General features: G+C 55.5%; 1 protein-coding gene across 5 annotated transcripts in view; it reads left to right on the top strand.

Annotated features, from left to right (window-relative positions):
* The first annotated feature begins 4137 nt into the window (after positions 1–4137).
* Positions 4138–14768, top strand: part of LOC104011917 (protocadherin alpha-C2) — a 101169-nt gene continuing 90538 nt past the window's right edge. The window contains exons 1-3 of one of the 5 annotated variants that reach the window (XR_015705310.1): positions 4138–6616; positions 7640–7827; positions 7940–8370. Coding sequence is in view for 3 of the 5 variants with exons in the window: in XM_087760121.1 (XP_087616247.1) it covers positions 4142–6616; positions 7708–7761 (2529 nt within the window). In the remaining 2 variants the exon portion in view is untranslated. Of the gene's footprint in view, positions 6617–7639; positions 7918–7939; positions 8371–14768 lie in introns of those variants that run through there. The other 4 variants (XR_015705311.1, XM_087760122.1, XM_087760121.1 and 1 more) reach the window with 4 other exon arrangements.

Here is a 14768-nt window from a genome sequence, read left to right on the forward strand (position 1 = left end):
CCCACCAGAGACAGTCCCTTGTGCTGCTGCCTGCCTGATGTAAGGAATGTGTTGGTAAGAGGGGGTGAGATGCAGACTGCTGAATAGTGTCTGATGAACCTTTTTCCTCCTGTTTTGGGAAAGGTGTTGTGGGAGGGTAGTGCTTCAATCTGCTGTCCCTGTGTAGTGGTGGGCATCTGTAGCAGCCATGATGGTTCCTTCTTCCTCCTCAGGCAGGATTTGTAAGGGGCCAGGAGGAGGTGGGTGTCATCTTTGTGCTCTTGACTTCCCCTCCTTGTGCACTTGCACAGTCGGCCGCAGTACAGATGCTGTGCCTGCTTGTCATGCTTTACTCATTTGGTTTCATGCACGTACACACCAAACCCTCCAGCCCAGCCCAGCTCTGGTTTTCCATGATACAACTTCTCCCACCCAGTTGATGTCGTGAGTGCACTTATGCTTCGGCACTTGGTGTGGTTCTCTCAAAGAATGACATCTGTGTGGCGTGGGATGTGAGCGGTCACAGCTCTAGTGACAGAACGCTTAAGAACTCTACTGTGCAGCTGTGTGGTGTTTCCATCTGAGATTGCTGCAAAGGGAAGAGCATTGAGGGTGAAGTTCACACAGGTGGGAAGAGCCTGCCAGACACTGTGTGGCTTTGCAGGATTCCATATGTTCTTTGTGCAAATGGTGAGGGAAGGTGAGTATGTACAAAGGCCTGGGTCGTGCTCAGTGCAGGGTTTTATTGTTGGGGCATGTTGTTGTGGTTGAGCACTGTCTGGGTATTGTGGGATTGATCCTGCTTGTGGTACCAAGTAGGTCCTGGGCATGTGTGTCATGGGGAGGGTGACTCTTAGCAGGGAAGAGTCTTTTCTGATGGAAATGAAGATGCTGTGTAGAAGATGGTCTTTGTCATTGGGAAGGACTGGAGAATGTCTGCTTAGCTGTGGAGATGCCATTTCCCATGGTACAGGATAGTGGATGCCAGTAGAAAACTTGAGAAGAGCCCTGGCACACAGGGCTGCTTGCCTGGGATCCTCTCAGGACCTCCAGAAGTTCTGCGTATCCTCACGCCCTTTTGTTCTCCATGGTACTACTGCTTGTGAAGATCACTGCCATATGCGCCTTTAGTCACTTGTTTTTGATATGGAGTGTCATTTGTCAAGCAGAAGCTTTTTGAAATTTGGATCATGCTGTGAGCCTTCTTTGAGCCTTCCTTGTTCTTCTCTGTGTTCTCGGTCTTGGTAGAGAGGGGAAGAAGTGGTGTCCATATTCAAGATGTTGGCAAAGCTTGCATTTCAATAGAGTGGAATGGGATTCTTTGGTTTTCTTCTCTCCTCTCACCAAACCTGCCCACCCCTTTTTTTTTTTTTTCTCCCTCTCACATTGTCAATGTGTTAACAGTGGATGAAATACAGACTGCTGAATTGTGGTATCTGTCAGGTGGCAGACTTTTCTGTGGGTTTCCCATGATTGTGAGGGAAGGTTTTTTCGTTCTCCTGAGCTGAGGCTGATGTTGAGAGAGTGTCCTTAGCTTTCAAGCCTCCCTTCTGCTTCCCCTTTGGTAGAAGTGCCTAAGGGAGCAGTACACACAGTCCAGGGTTTTCAGTGCTTTTGCAGAACATGAGTCATTTTTTCTTGTCCAGCATCCCCAGAAATCTCTGATCATGTTAAGGGACAATGTCCCTTACACCCAATTCTCCTGTTCTGAAAGTTTTTCTTTTTCTGAAGACACCACCAGTGATGCTACAGGTAAGTCACACATTAAAGAGGATGTGTTTGAGAGACAGATGTACATTTTTGTTCCTGTTCAGTTGTGGCATCTTCATGTTGGATCGACCGACCGTTGCCTGGATTGTAATGCCTGTAGGTTTGGAGCAGCAAAGCACCACTGCCTGCTGTCGTTGCTTCCCTGCTGCTTGCAGGCGCAGGGTGAGCAGGTGGCAGCAAGGACAGGTGTCCTTTCTAATGCCTTTCTTGGAGTAAATATGTTCTCAGTGAAAATGCTGTGGTGTTGCCTTGGTGGCTTTTGCTTGGCTGTATGATGGGTGGCTCATAGTAAAGAGAGAGGTATTCCATGGGGCCTGAGGTACTTGGTGTGTTGTTCTGACCGTGCATGCCTGCGTGAAAGGAGAAGCAAGTGCTTGCCATTCAGCGTGCAGGTGGAAAATGAGTCAGGGAAATAGCTCTTCCTCAAGGTATATGAAGAGCGCTCAGGAGCTGTGGTTGCCCCGTGCTTTTTCAGCCTTTGTGGAGGATTGTCGTGCTGGGCTGCGATGGGTCTGAGTTCCCAATGAGACACTCCCCTGTGTGGTTTGGACTCTTTGGAGCCTGCTTGCACAGATGTCCAAGTCCCTGGGCCTTGGGCTTGTGTTGCAGAGGGTGGTGGATTCTGTTCCGCTGTAGCAGAGGTGTTTGTTGCCATTTGATTGCCTTGCTGTGTTATTTGCTGGTTCCTTGAGAGGACTGGGGGCTGAAGAGTGTGGCCTTCACCCTGAAGGGAGGGAAAGTTGCAGGTGCATGGATGGGAGGAAAGCAGGAAGGTTGTTGCCTGTCCAGAGAGATGGAAGGTGGTAGGGAAGAGGAATGAGAGTTCTTGCCAAATGGCACGTCCGTGCTTCTTGGTGAGCATGGTGGTGACCTTTTAAAACCATCTTCGTAAAGGAGAAAATGAACAGAGATACAAGGATGGAAGCAGAAGAGAAGGGGAGGCAAAGAAGGGGCATAGAGGGGCAAGGAAAAAAAGGAAGAGAGGAAAGAAGAGCAAAGAGAAAGGAAAAAGGAAAGAAGGAGGAGAGAAAAAAAGAAGGAAAGGAAGGAATCTTTGCAAGTAAGAATCAAAGAAGAAAGCAAGCGGGAAGGAAGAGATGTTTGAGGCTGTTACCAGGATGCACTGACTTCATCTCAACAGGCTGAATGGAGTTGAGGACCTCAGCAACCTCAGTAGTCAGGGATGCTGTGCAAGTCTTGATGAAAAGGGATGAGGGAGTTGAGGACCTCAGCAACCTCAGTAGTCAGGGATGCTGTGCAAGTCTTGATGAAAAGGGATGAGGAGGAGGAAGGAGAGGTCTTGCCAAAGGGCATGTCCATGCTTCGTTGCAAGCATGGTTTGGACATTTGGAAATCAGTTTGGAAAAGGAAAAAAAGGACTGGAGAGACAAGGATGGAAAGAGAAGAGGAGGGGAGGACAGTAAAGGACATGGAAGAGAAGGAAAGAGAAGACAAAAGGAAAGAGAAGAAGGAAAGAGAAGGGTTAGAGGGAAAAAATAGAGAAAAAAGAGAATAGCAGAGAGGAATGAAGAAGGCAAGGAAAATGAAAGGCAGGACTCTTATGAAGGTAAAAATCAATTAAGGAAGAAGACAAGAAAGAAGAGAGAGGAAGGAAAGGAGAGACGATAGAGAAGACGACCAGCCCGCACCGACTTTACCTCTAGACGCTGAACGGAGCTGGTCCCTTACAGCCTCCCCCGTGGTCAGAGCACCGCGCTCCGGCGCTGATGGCCCGTAATTAGCGCTGATGGCTCCGTCTTTGATGGTCGCCGCCGCAGCGTTGGAGGCGAGTGGTGAGCTGGGAGCGGGGGTAAAGCAGAGAGAAGGGTGGAAAGCGAAGGGAAAGGGGAGGGAAGACTCGGGGACGGCAGGGCAAGAAGGAAACGGAGATGGAAGAGAAGAATGAAGAAGGAGAAGGAGGAAAAAGAAGAAAGCCGAGGGAGAAGAAGGAAGAGAAGACAGCAGAAAAAGAAGAAAAAGAAAAAGAGAAGGAAAGAAAGGAAGAAGGATAGAAACGACTAAGAAGAGGTAACTGAATGAAGAAAGAAGGAGAAAAGAAGGAAGAGAAAGGGAGAAGGAAAGAGCAAAGGAGGGAGGAAAAAGAAAGAAGCAAACGAAAGAGGGAAACGTAAGGAAGAGGCGGCAGAGGAGATGACCGTGACGGGGCCGGAGTGGCGGGCGATGGTGGGGAGCGTGTGCGGCGGCGGAGCAGCACACGGTGTCGCTGCAGGCTCAGAAACGTCGGCGGAGCGGCGAGGCGGGTCCGCCCCGGTGCGGCGGAGAGCCCGGCTGTGAGCGCGGGGGGGCGGCGCGGGGCGGGCAGGAGAGGCGGTGCGTCCGTGCGGCGGCGGGGAGCCGTGCGGGGCCCGGGCGGGCGGCGGCGGCGGCGGCGATGGGCGCGTGGTGGGTGCCCGTGGTGCGGGTGCTGGTGCTGCAGGCGGCGTGGGCGCTGGGCGGCGGGCAGGTGCGGTACTCGGTGCCGGAGGAGGCGGAGGCCGGGACGGTGGTGGGGCGGCTGGCGCAGGACCTGGGCCTGGAGGCGGGCGATGCGGAGGCGCGGCGGCTGCGGCTGGTGTCGCAGGGCCGTCGGGCGAGCGTGGAGGTGAGCGGGGCGAGCGGGGCGCTGGTGGTGAGCTCGCGGCTGGACCGGGAGGAGCTGTGCGGGAAGAGCGCGCCGTGCGCCCTGCGGCTGGAGGTGCTGGTGGAGCGGCCGCTGCGCGTCTTCCACGTGGAGCTGGAGGTCACCGACATCAACGACAACGCCCCGCTCTTCCCCGCCGCCCGGAAAAACCTCAGCATCGCGGAATCGTCGCTACCGGGGTCTCGGTTCCCGCTGGAGGGCGCGTCGGATGCAGATATCGGAGCCAACGCGCAGCTCTTCTATGCGCTCAGTCCCACTGAGCATTTCTCTCTGGATTTGCAAAAAATCGAGGAGGACGGTGAGTCCTTATTGCTGGTGCTGAGGAAATCTCTGGACCGCGAGACGGTTCCTGTGCACCGTTTGTTGCTGACGGCGAGTGACGGTGGCCGGCCGTCGCTGTCGGGCACGATGGAGCTGGTGATCTCGGTGCTGGACGCAAACGACAACGCGCCCCAGTTCAACCAGTCGGTGTATAAAGTGAAACTGCTGGAAAATACGGAACGCGGCACTTTAGTGATCAAAGTAAAGGCCACGGATTTGGATGAGGGGACGAACGGGAATATCTCGTATTCTCTCCAGCTCTTGTTGCCTCAGGATGGAAGAGACGTTTTCGGGATCGACAGAAGCAGCGGAGAGATTCGTCTTAGTGGTGACTTAGACTTTGAGGATGTTGGTCTCTATCGCCTGCAAGTGGATGCAGCGGATCAGGGAAACCCACCGCTGTCGGGTCACTGTAAGGTGGTGGTGGAGGTGGTGGACGTGAACGACAACGCGCCGGAGGTGTGGGTGACGTCGCTGTCGGTGCCGGTGCCGGAGGACGCGGCGGTGGGGACGGTGGTGGCGCTGCTGAGCGTGTCGGACCGGGACTCGGGGGCGAACGGGCGGGTGCGGTGCGCGGTGTGGCCGGCGGCGCCGTTCGGTCTGGTGGCGACGTTCGCGGGCTCGTACTCGCTGGTGCTGCGGGAGGCGCTGGACCGGGAGCGCGTGTCGGAGTACGAGGTGGAGGTGCGGGCGGAGGACGGCGGGGCGCCGCCGCTGCGCGCCAGCCGCGGGGTGCGGGTGCCGGTGTCGGACGTGAACGACAACGCGCCGGCGTTCGCGCAGGCCGTGTACACGGTGCTGGCGCGGGAGAACAACGCGGCGGGCGCGGAGCTGGCGCGGCTGTGGGCGCGGGACCCGGACGAGGCGGGCAACGGGCGCGTGAGCTACTCGGTGGCGGAGGGCGGCGGCGGGGGCGCGGCGGCGGGCGGGGGGTGGCGGCCGGCGTCGAGCTACGTGGCGGTGGACGCGGAGAGCGGGCGGCTGTGGGCGCTGCAGCCCCTGGACTACGAGGAGGTGCAGGTGCTGCAGTTCGAGGTGCGTGCGGTGGACGCGGGGGAGCCGGCGCTGTGCGGCAACGCCACGGTGCAGCTCTTCGTGGTGGACGAGAACGACAACGCGCCGGCGCTGCTGCCGCCTGCGGGCGGCGGGCCGGGGCCCGGGGCGGCGGGCTCGGCGGCGGCGGGGCCGGGCTCGGGGGCGCTGTGGGCGTGGGCGGCGTGGGGGGCGCCGGCGGGGCAGGTGGTGGCGAAGATCCGCGCGGTGGACGCGGACGCGGGCTACAACGCGTGGCTGCGCTACGAGCTGTGGGAGCCGCGGGGGAAGGGCCCGTTCCGCGTGGGGCTGTACAGCGGCGAGGTGAGCACGGCGCGGGCGCTGGAGGAGGCGGACGGCCCGCGGCAGAGGCTGGTGATCGTGGTGCGGGACCACGGGGAGCCGTCGCGCTCGGCCACGGCCACGCTGAGCGTGTCGCTGGTGGAGGGCGCCGAGGCGGCGCTGGCGGCCGCGGGCTCCTCGTCGTCGTCGTCGCCGTCGTCGCCGGGGGCGGGGCTGCGTCCGGCGTCGGGCGCGGAGGGCGGCGCGGCGGCGGCGGCGGCGGCGGCGACGAACGTGTGGCTGGTGGTGGCCATCTGCGCGGTGTCGAGCGTGTTCGTGCTGGCGGTGGTGCTGTACGGGGCGTCGCGGTGGTCGCCGCGGGCGGGCGTGCTGTCGGGGCCCGGGCCGGCGACGCTGGTGTGCGCCAGCGAAGTGGGGAGCTGGTCGTACTCGCAGCGCCAGAGCCGGAGCCTGTGCGTGGCGGACGGCGCGGGCAAGAGCGACCTGATGGTTTTCAGCCCCAACTTCCCGCCGCCGCCGGGCGCCGCGGCGAAGGAGACGCAGCCGGAGCCGCCCGCTCTCCTGGACACGGTCAGTGGCCCTCCCTTTCTCGCCTCTCGCCCCCTCCTCCCCCTTCTCTCCGCTCTCGCCCTGCTCGCCCTGCTCGCCGTCGCCCTGGGGAGGCGCTGTTGGGAGGCGGGCCCCCCCCCGGGGCCTGCGGGCGGTGATTGGCGGGTGCTTATTCTCTGTTTGCTGTTTGCAGTTTTCTTTGTGGCTTCTTCCTCTGCAAGCTGTTTCAGTGCTGCAGTTTTTTATGCCTCTTTCTTGTCTTCCTGGAGCACGGAAATTCTCGGAGCCGTTTTGCAGCCATTTTCCTTAGCGTCACGACCTCAATGCTACTATCTTTTTTAGTGACAGTTTACTCCTTTATTTGTAGCTGAGGTGTGACAGGGCAGGCTGCTGTTTTCTGTAGCACCTCATATCTTTTTGTAGAGGATGTAGAGATATCGAGAGCATAGGTTGGGATTTAAAGGATGTGTGGAAATGTCTAGTCCAAACCCATCCTGGAAGATGGACATGTTGAAGTTGGATGGGTTTTTTTCGTGGTGTTGTCCTATCTAGTTTTTCATGTCTTTGCTTCTTATCATCCTTCATGGTACTTCTGCTTTGAAGATCTCTGTCGTATTCCCTTTCAGTCTTTTATTTTTTAACACGAGGAAATGTTCCTCAAACAGAAGCTGCTCTAAATCTTTGGTCATCCTACTGGCCTTCTCTGAAACTCTTCCCTATCTTCTCTTTTCTTGTTACCATGTTAAGAAGCGGAGTACCTCCACAAAATATTCAAAGTGTTGTTGAACCTTATATTTCCACAAAGTTGAATGAAGTGTATTGTTTATTTCCATGGTCTTCTAAATCTCACCTTTTGATTGGCACTGAGAACAGAGCTGATGATATATCCACATCACTGTCTTCTCTATGGAAAAGATGTTATTTCAGAACCTTAAATGGTTGTCTCAGAGTCAGTTACATTGTCTGTTGAAGCTAAATTTTGTCCTCATCTGCTCAGCCTTGTGGTGTCCTGCATGGAAAATATTTTGCCATTTTCCCATGTAGGTCTTCAAGGTCATCAGCTCTTTCTGCAGTTCTTCTCAGCAGACCTGTATTTTAACTCTGCTCCATAGGGTAATATCTCCCATAACCTTTGTTACATCACTCTCCATGACTTCTTGAGGTGAGCTTCGAAATGGCGCAGTTCCTGGCGAAGATCTCTGCCCGACTGGGGCACTTACTCAAGTGACCAGGTTTGGATTTCCTGCCACCTGTGTAGTTAATCACAACTCTTAAGTGCCTCTTTTGGACTTCTTTCATTTTGCATGGAATGTCTTCATCTGTGTACATTTTCTTGTCTTGCAGGTAGGACAGTTTTAATGAACTTTCTGCTTTTGGCTGCTGAGAAGTGCAAGTTTCCAGTCTTTCCTTGATCAGAAGTCTGTCCTCCTTTTTGATTCTCCTCTAAAACAGAGGTCATGCAAGGTGACCACAGTTGGTACTCCAGGTTCTTCTCTGTTCACCTTGTATGGCATATATTAGTTTGTGAAGTACTACAGAATTACATGGAAAAGATAGTAGAAGCATTTCATGTTGCCACTTTCTAAGTATGATGTAAATGTACTTTCTAATACAACGTACTTAATGGCAGAAGAGCAGCAACCAAGTCAGCTGTGAAAAACATGCAGATTAAGTGTTATATGAGGCAAGAAGTATTGCTAGAGAACTTGGGTTTGGTGGGCAAATATATTTGTAGAAGCACCTCCGTTATGGTTCATGACTCTGCTAGTTCCATGTACCCTGCAGTGGTAGGCTTTGTATTTGCTTTCTTTTTTTTTTTTTCCTTCCTGAGAATACTTTTTAAAATAAACTGTTATTTTGTGCCTCGTTGTGTGTGTGCCTTGTGATGATCATGTGAATATGAACTGGGATGACACTTGAAACTCCTGATTCTCCCATAGACAGCATGGCTTAGCTTGCCTTTCTCAGGAGATGTGTCAGTAATCGTGAGCGAGAGCTGTGCTGCCAAATAGTGTTGACTGATTTCAGAATTTGTGCCCCTTGCCATCACTGTGCTTCAGTGTCTTGTAGTCTCTTAAGGTGATGTTTACCTCAAGAGAATGCTGTGAGACTTCAGGTTTAATTTCTGTCTCTGCCTTCACAGAAGTGGATACAGAAACACTGGCAATACAGCAGGGATTTGAGAGGCTGGAGAAAACCTGTTTGCTTTTCCAGCCCTGCTTCCCTGAAATCGTGAACTGCCATCCCTGAACTTGGCCCTGACAATGGAGGCCTGGAAATAAATCAAGACAACTGTTAGAATAGCAACAGGTGTAATGAAAGATGACCTACTGACAGGCCTACCTGGATTTTTTTAGCATTTGATATCTTCATTTTGTTTTGACCTCCTGTGGCATCGTTGATGCTTCTATGGTAGAATGAGCAAGTCACTATTGTGTAAAATCATCTGTTTCATGTTGCTGCCTGGCCTGTGTGGTGGGGTAGCAGCAAGTGTCCCTAGTTGTGTACGGAAGGGGCCGTGATGTGTTTATGTCAGTGGATGAGGTGAGAGCCTGGGAACACGTTGCAGGATAAACTGTACCTTGCCAGAGCAGTGGTGCAACCCTTTTGTATTGTCTTCAGTTACGGGATGTGTGGGTGACTGTACTGTATCCTGCAGTGGCTCACCTCCATCAGCAATGGGCACATTGGTTTACTGTACTGTGAATGCCTGTCTGCCTAAAAAGGTAAGAAAGAACTTGTCATTCATTGTGCAGCTACAAGTGGGGAATAAAACAGGAAATACTTTACTGAGACACATCAAGACTACGAGAGAGCTCAGGTTCCCTGAGCTATTTCACCCTTCCGAGAGGATTATGTGAGTTATGTTTAGTCTGACATAGAGTTAGGAAATCACGAGTTGAAATCTTTCGAATTTGTATGCATTGCTGGTTTCTTAGGTTGGACTTATGCTTCAAAAGGCAAAACCATTCTGTTATGGACAGACACAGATACTCCTTGTAATATCATGTCCTCACTCTATTATTTACTGTATGAAAACCAAGGAGAGTGCATGGGATTGCTCAGCTACATCACTGTCACTAAGCCATGAAAAAGTAAGCAGTTTCTGCTTGTTTTCAGCCTTGCTGCACTAGACACAAATAAATTCCATGCGAATCTATTTCTTCTGTGAATCTATTTCTTCTGGAGATCTGAGTACTTTCCATAGCTGGAAGATCAAGGATACAGTCGTCTTCTGGAGAGGAAACAGCTGAACTCTCTTTGCAAAGAAAGAAATGAGGAAACTGAGTTATGCCTCCTCAACAACGTGTAGGGAAGACAAAGTCAGGGGATCAGAAATGGAGTAGTTTTTTTTCAGTGAAGACCTTCCCAGATGTGATTCCTGGGTTAATGTAGGTGTTTAGGAAACATTTTGGCAAGTATATATCAATTAAAGTGCCTTTAGGAAAGAGAAGAAGAAGAGAAGAGGGAGAGGAGAGAGGAGAGGAGAGGAGAGGAGAGGAGAAGAAGAGAAGAAGAAGAGAAGAAGAAGAGAAGAGAAGAGAAGAGAAGAGAAGAGAAGAGAAGAGAAGAGAAGAGAAGAGAAGAGAAGAGAAGAGAAGAGAAGAGAAGAGAAGAGAAGAGAAGAGAAGAGAAGAGAAGAGAAGAGAAGAGAAGAGACCACCTATTATCGTTTTTGACGAAAAGAAATGTTGCGATGGGAAATCGCGGAGCTTGTCGACCGAGCGGGCGAGCCACGGCCCGTCCTTCCTCGAGCGGAGCGCCGCGCGAGGGCGGCAGGAGGCGGCAGCTCTCAGAATGAGCCGCGGCCCGACACCAGGTGCCGCTGTTGGCTGCGAAGGCGTCGTGAGCCCGCGGGAAGCCGGCAGCTCCTCCCCGAGCCGCTGTGACGGCTGCCGTCAGCGGGCGGGCGGCGGCGGGAGGCAGGATGCGGCGGACTGGGCCAGGCGGGGCGGTGGAGCGCGTAGCGGCGCCCCGCGCCTGCCGGGGAGCCCTTAAGGCGGGCGTCCGTGCGGCGGCGGGGAGCCGTGCGGGGCCCGGGCGGGCGGCGGCGGCGATGGGCGCGTGGTGGGTGCCCGTGGTGCGGATGCTGGTGCTGCAGGCGGCGTGGGCGCTGGGCGGCGGGCAGGTGCGGTACTCGGTGCCGGAGGAGGCGGAGGCCGGGACGGTGGTGGGGCGGCTGGCGCAGGACCTGGGCCTGGAGGCGGGCGATGCGGAGGCGCGGCGGCTGCGGCTGGTGTCGCAGGGCCGTCGGGCGAGCGTGGAGGTGAGCGGGGCGAGCGGGGCGCTGGTGGTGAGCTCGCGGCTGGACCGGGAGGAGCTGTGCGGGAAGAGCGCGCCGTGCGCCCTGCGGCTGGAGGTGCTGGTGGAGCGGCCGCTGCGCGTCTTCCACGTGGAGCTGGAGGTCACCGACATCAACGACAACGCCCCGCTCTTCCCCGTGAACGAAGAAGCCTTTACAATCGCGGAATCGTCGCTACCGGGGTCTCGGTTCCCGCTGGAGGGCGCGTCGGATGCAGATATCGGAGCCAACGCGCAGCTCTCCTATGCACTAAGCCCCAGCGAGCATTTCGGTCTCGATCACCAGGGGAATAATGACCAGAGCGCGTCTTTGGCTCTTGTTTTAACGAAATCTCTGGACCGCGAGACGGTTCCTGTGCACCGTTTGTTGCTGACGGCGAGTGACGGTGGCCGGCCGTCGCTGTCGGGCACGATGGAGCTGGTGATCTCGGTGCTGGACGCAAACGACAACGCGCCCCAGTTCAACCAGTCGGTGTATAAAGTGAAACTCTTAGAGGGTTCAGAGCTCGGGACTCTGTTAATCAAGCTCAGTGCCACGGATTTGGACGAAGGGAGCAATAGTGATATTACATATTTATTTAGTAGGCATGTCACTGCTCAAATAAAAGAAATATTCACTATCGACGAAAACAAAGGAGAACTCAGACTTCAAGGGAAATTAGACTACGAAGAAATTAACAGTTACGAGATTACAATCGAAGCGAGAGACAAAGGGACGCCCCCGCTGTCGGGTCACTGCAAGGTGGTGGTGGAGGTGGTGGACGTGAACGACAACGCGCCGGAGGTGTGGGTGACGTCGCTGTCGGTGCCGGTGCCGGAGGACGCGGCGGTGGGGACGGTGGTGGCGCTGCTGAGCGTGTCGGACCGGGACTCGGGGGCGAACGGGCGGGTGCGGTGCGCGGTGTGGCCGGCGGCGCCGTTCGGTCTGGTGGCGACGTTCGCGGGCTCGTACTCGCTGGTGCTGCGGGAGGCGCTGGACCGGGAGCGCGTGTCGGAGTACGAGGTGGAGGTGCGGGCGGAGGACGGCGGGGCGCCGCCGCTGCGCGCCAGCCGCGGGGTGCGGGTGCCGGTGTCGGACGTGAACGACAACGCGCCGGCGTTCGCGCAGGCCGTGTACACGGTGCTGGCGCGGGAGAACAACGCGGCGGGCGCGGAGCTGGCGCGGCTGTGGGCGCGGGACCCGGACGAGGCGGGCAACGGGCGCGTGAGCTACTCGGTGGCGGAGGGCGGCGGCGGGGGCGCGGCGGCGGGCGGGGGGTGGCGGCCGGCGTCGAGCTACGTGGCGGTGGACGCGGAGAGCGGGCGGCTGTGGGCGCTGCAGCCCCTGGACTACGAGGAGGTGCAGGTGCTGCAGTTCGAGGTGCGTGCGGTGGACGCGGGGGAGCCGGCGCTGTGCGGCAACGCCACGGTGCAGCTCTTCGTGGTGGACGAGAACGACAACGCGCCGGCGCTGCTGCCGCCTGCGGGCGGCGGGCCGGGGCCCGGGGCGGCGGGCTCGGCGGCGGCGGGGCCGGGCTCGGGGGCGCTGTGGGCGTGGGCGGCGTGGGGGGCGCCGGCGGGGCAGGTGGTGGCGAAGATCCGCGCGGTGGACGCGGACGCGGGCTACAACGCGTGGCTGCGCTACGAGCTGTGGGAGCCGCGGGGGAAGGGCCCGTTCCGCGTGGGGCTGTACAGCGGCGAGGTGAGCACGGCGCGGGCGCTGGAGGAGGCGGACGGCCCGCGGCAGAGGCTGGTGATCGTGGTGCGGGACCACGGGGAGCCGTCGCGCTCGGCCACGGCCACGCTGAGCGTGTCGCTGGTGGAGGGCGCCGAGGCGGCGCTGGCGGCCGCGGGCTCCTCGTCGTCGTCGTCGTCGTCGCCGGGGGCGGGGGCGGGGCTGCGTCCGGCGTCGGGCGCGGAGGGCAGCGCGGCGGCGGCGGCGGCGGCGGCGACGAACGTGTGGCTGGTGGTGGCCATCTGCGCGGTGTCGAGCGTGTTCGTGCTGGCGGTGGTGCTGTACGGGGCGTCGCGGTGGTCGCCGCGGGCGGGCGTGCTGTCGGGGCCCGGGCCGGCGACGCTGGTGTGCGCCAGCGAAGTGGGGAGCTGGTCGTACTCGCAGCGCCAGAGCCGGAGCCTGTGCGTGGCGGACGGCGCGGGCAAGAGCGACCTGATGGTTTTCAGCCCCAACTTCCCGCCGCCGCCGGGCGCCGCGGCAGAAAACGGTTCTGCTGGGAAGGGGCCGTCTCTGTCCCCACTTACTTCTCACGTGGTAAGTGTATTTGCAAATATCTCTGGTTTTTTTTTTTTCTCTCTTTGATAGTTCTTTTTGCCTATCACATTTCATGGCTCATCTATGTATTAAAACACCTTTTCTGTGGTAATGATTTTATAATGCGAGTCGTAGTCATGTATTGCTGTTGGATGTAGCTGTAGTGATCTGCTTTGGACACGCGTGTTCGCCTTTTGAAATTTCATTGACTCTGAATGCCTCGTAAAATTTCGATGTCTCCTTTTCCTTTTTTTTTTTTTTTTTTTCCTTGCGTAGGACGTTATTGTTAAAGGTATTCTTAGCGCTGGAAGATTCTTTTTTCTCCACTACTTTACGTCAAATGGCAGTAGTAGGTGTTAGCGGATCTTTTATTTCCCTTTTTTAGCGTCTTTGAACGTTTGAAAACGCCTGAGAGGTTCTCAGGAGTTTGGTAGCTCCCTCAGGATGACTGTAATTAGGGTAGTAGTTACCTTTGAAACCAGGTGTGGTTATGCTTGGTTTGATGAACGCACCGGTCCATGTGTGCCAAGGATCGTTTGGGTTGTTACTGATTCAGAAGCTCGCTGGTTGGTGGGTTTCGCTAATCTTAAGAAGCTGAAGTACATGAAGTAATAGTTATGGGGCGTAGTGAGGGGAGGAGACGTTGGTGGACGTCGTGAGTACTGTTCTGACTTGGGAAGTCCGGTGAAAGCGTAGGAGAAAGTCGAGTGAGACACAGGACGCTTTATGAAAAAGTGGAGAACTGTTTGAGGGAGGGGGTGCTCCCTGACCTCGCTGCATGTCTTCCCACGACCCGATCCCGTTCTTTTCGTAGTATTGTGGCGTCTGTTCTGCGCCATCCACCCCAGTAACGTGCTGTGGAAAGCAGAGTCGAAAATTGTTAAGTTGGTGGCAGTCAAGAGAGGGAGGAAGAGTGGTTAAGGGAAAAGTAGAAGGGAGGAGTTCTATATGCAATATTGAATAGTCTAGAGATGGTATGTTGAAAACCCTTGGTTATTCCAGCAGTAGAGCATAAGAAGCTGGGAAACACAAGTTCATCTAGAGAAAAGTTTTCGACACCGGTTTCCACATTGATTTCTCTGTGTGGAGAGTGATTGCTTAATTACCGGGTTGTTTTAACACCGTTATCGAAGCAGCTGATCCTGGCTATGCACTAATGGCCCTGAATAGACGCTGTTCTCATCGCTACCAGCTCCAAAGCAGTCTTTGAGATGAGATATTAGGATCATGTTTTGTGTTCCTTGTTCGATGTTAGAAACTGGATACAACTTCTACAGGGAAAAACGAATATTTCTTATTTCTGATTTTTGTAGCGTGAAAACGAAATCTGACGGGCTGCCAGGGTAGCAAGAACAAGCAGTACGTTTTTATCATTTTTTTTTCGTGTTACACGTTAAGTTCGCCAAAAGCGCCCGTTTGGATAACTACCATAGTTTTGCGGCAAAGCGATATCTGTACCGCGATATATGTCTTTTGAGAACGTACATTTTGTTGGGTTTTGTGCTAATAGAAGTGTTTTACACGAAGGATGTGAATTAAAAAAATAAAATCGCGGATCGTTGCTTCCAAATTGACAAGAATGGTGCTTATAGGGGTACTGAAATCCAGTAAAGTAAGTTGAAA

Source organism: Nipponia nippon, unplaced genomic scaffold (genome assembly GCF_047370975.1).
Source record: "Nipponia nippon isolate SJK-2023a ecotype South Korea unplaced genomic scaffold, ASM4737097v1 scaffold_21, whole genome shotgun sequence".
In the NCBI taxonomy this organism is placed as follows: domain Eukaryota; kingdom Metazoa; phylum Chordata; class Aves; order Pelecaniformes; family Threskiornithidae; genus Nipponia; species Nipponia nippon.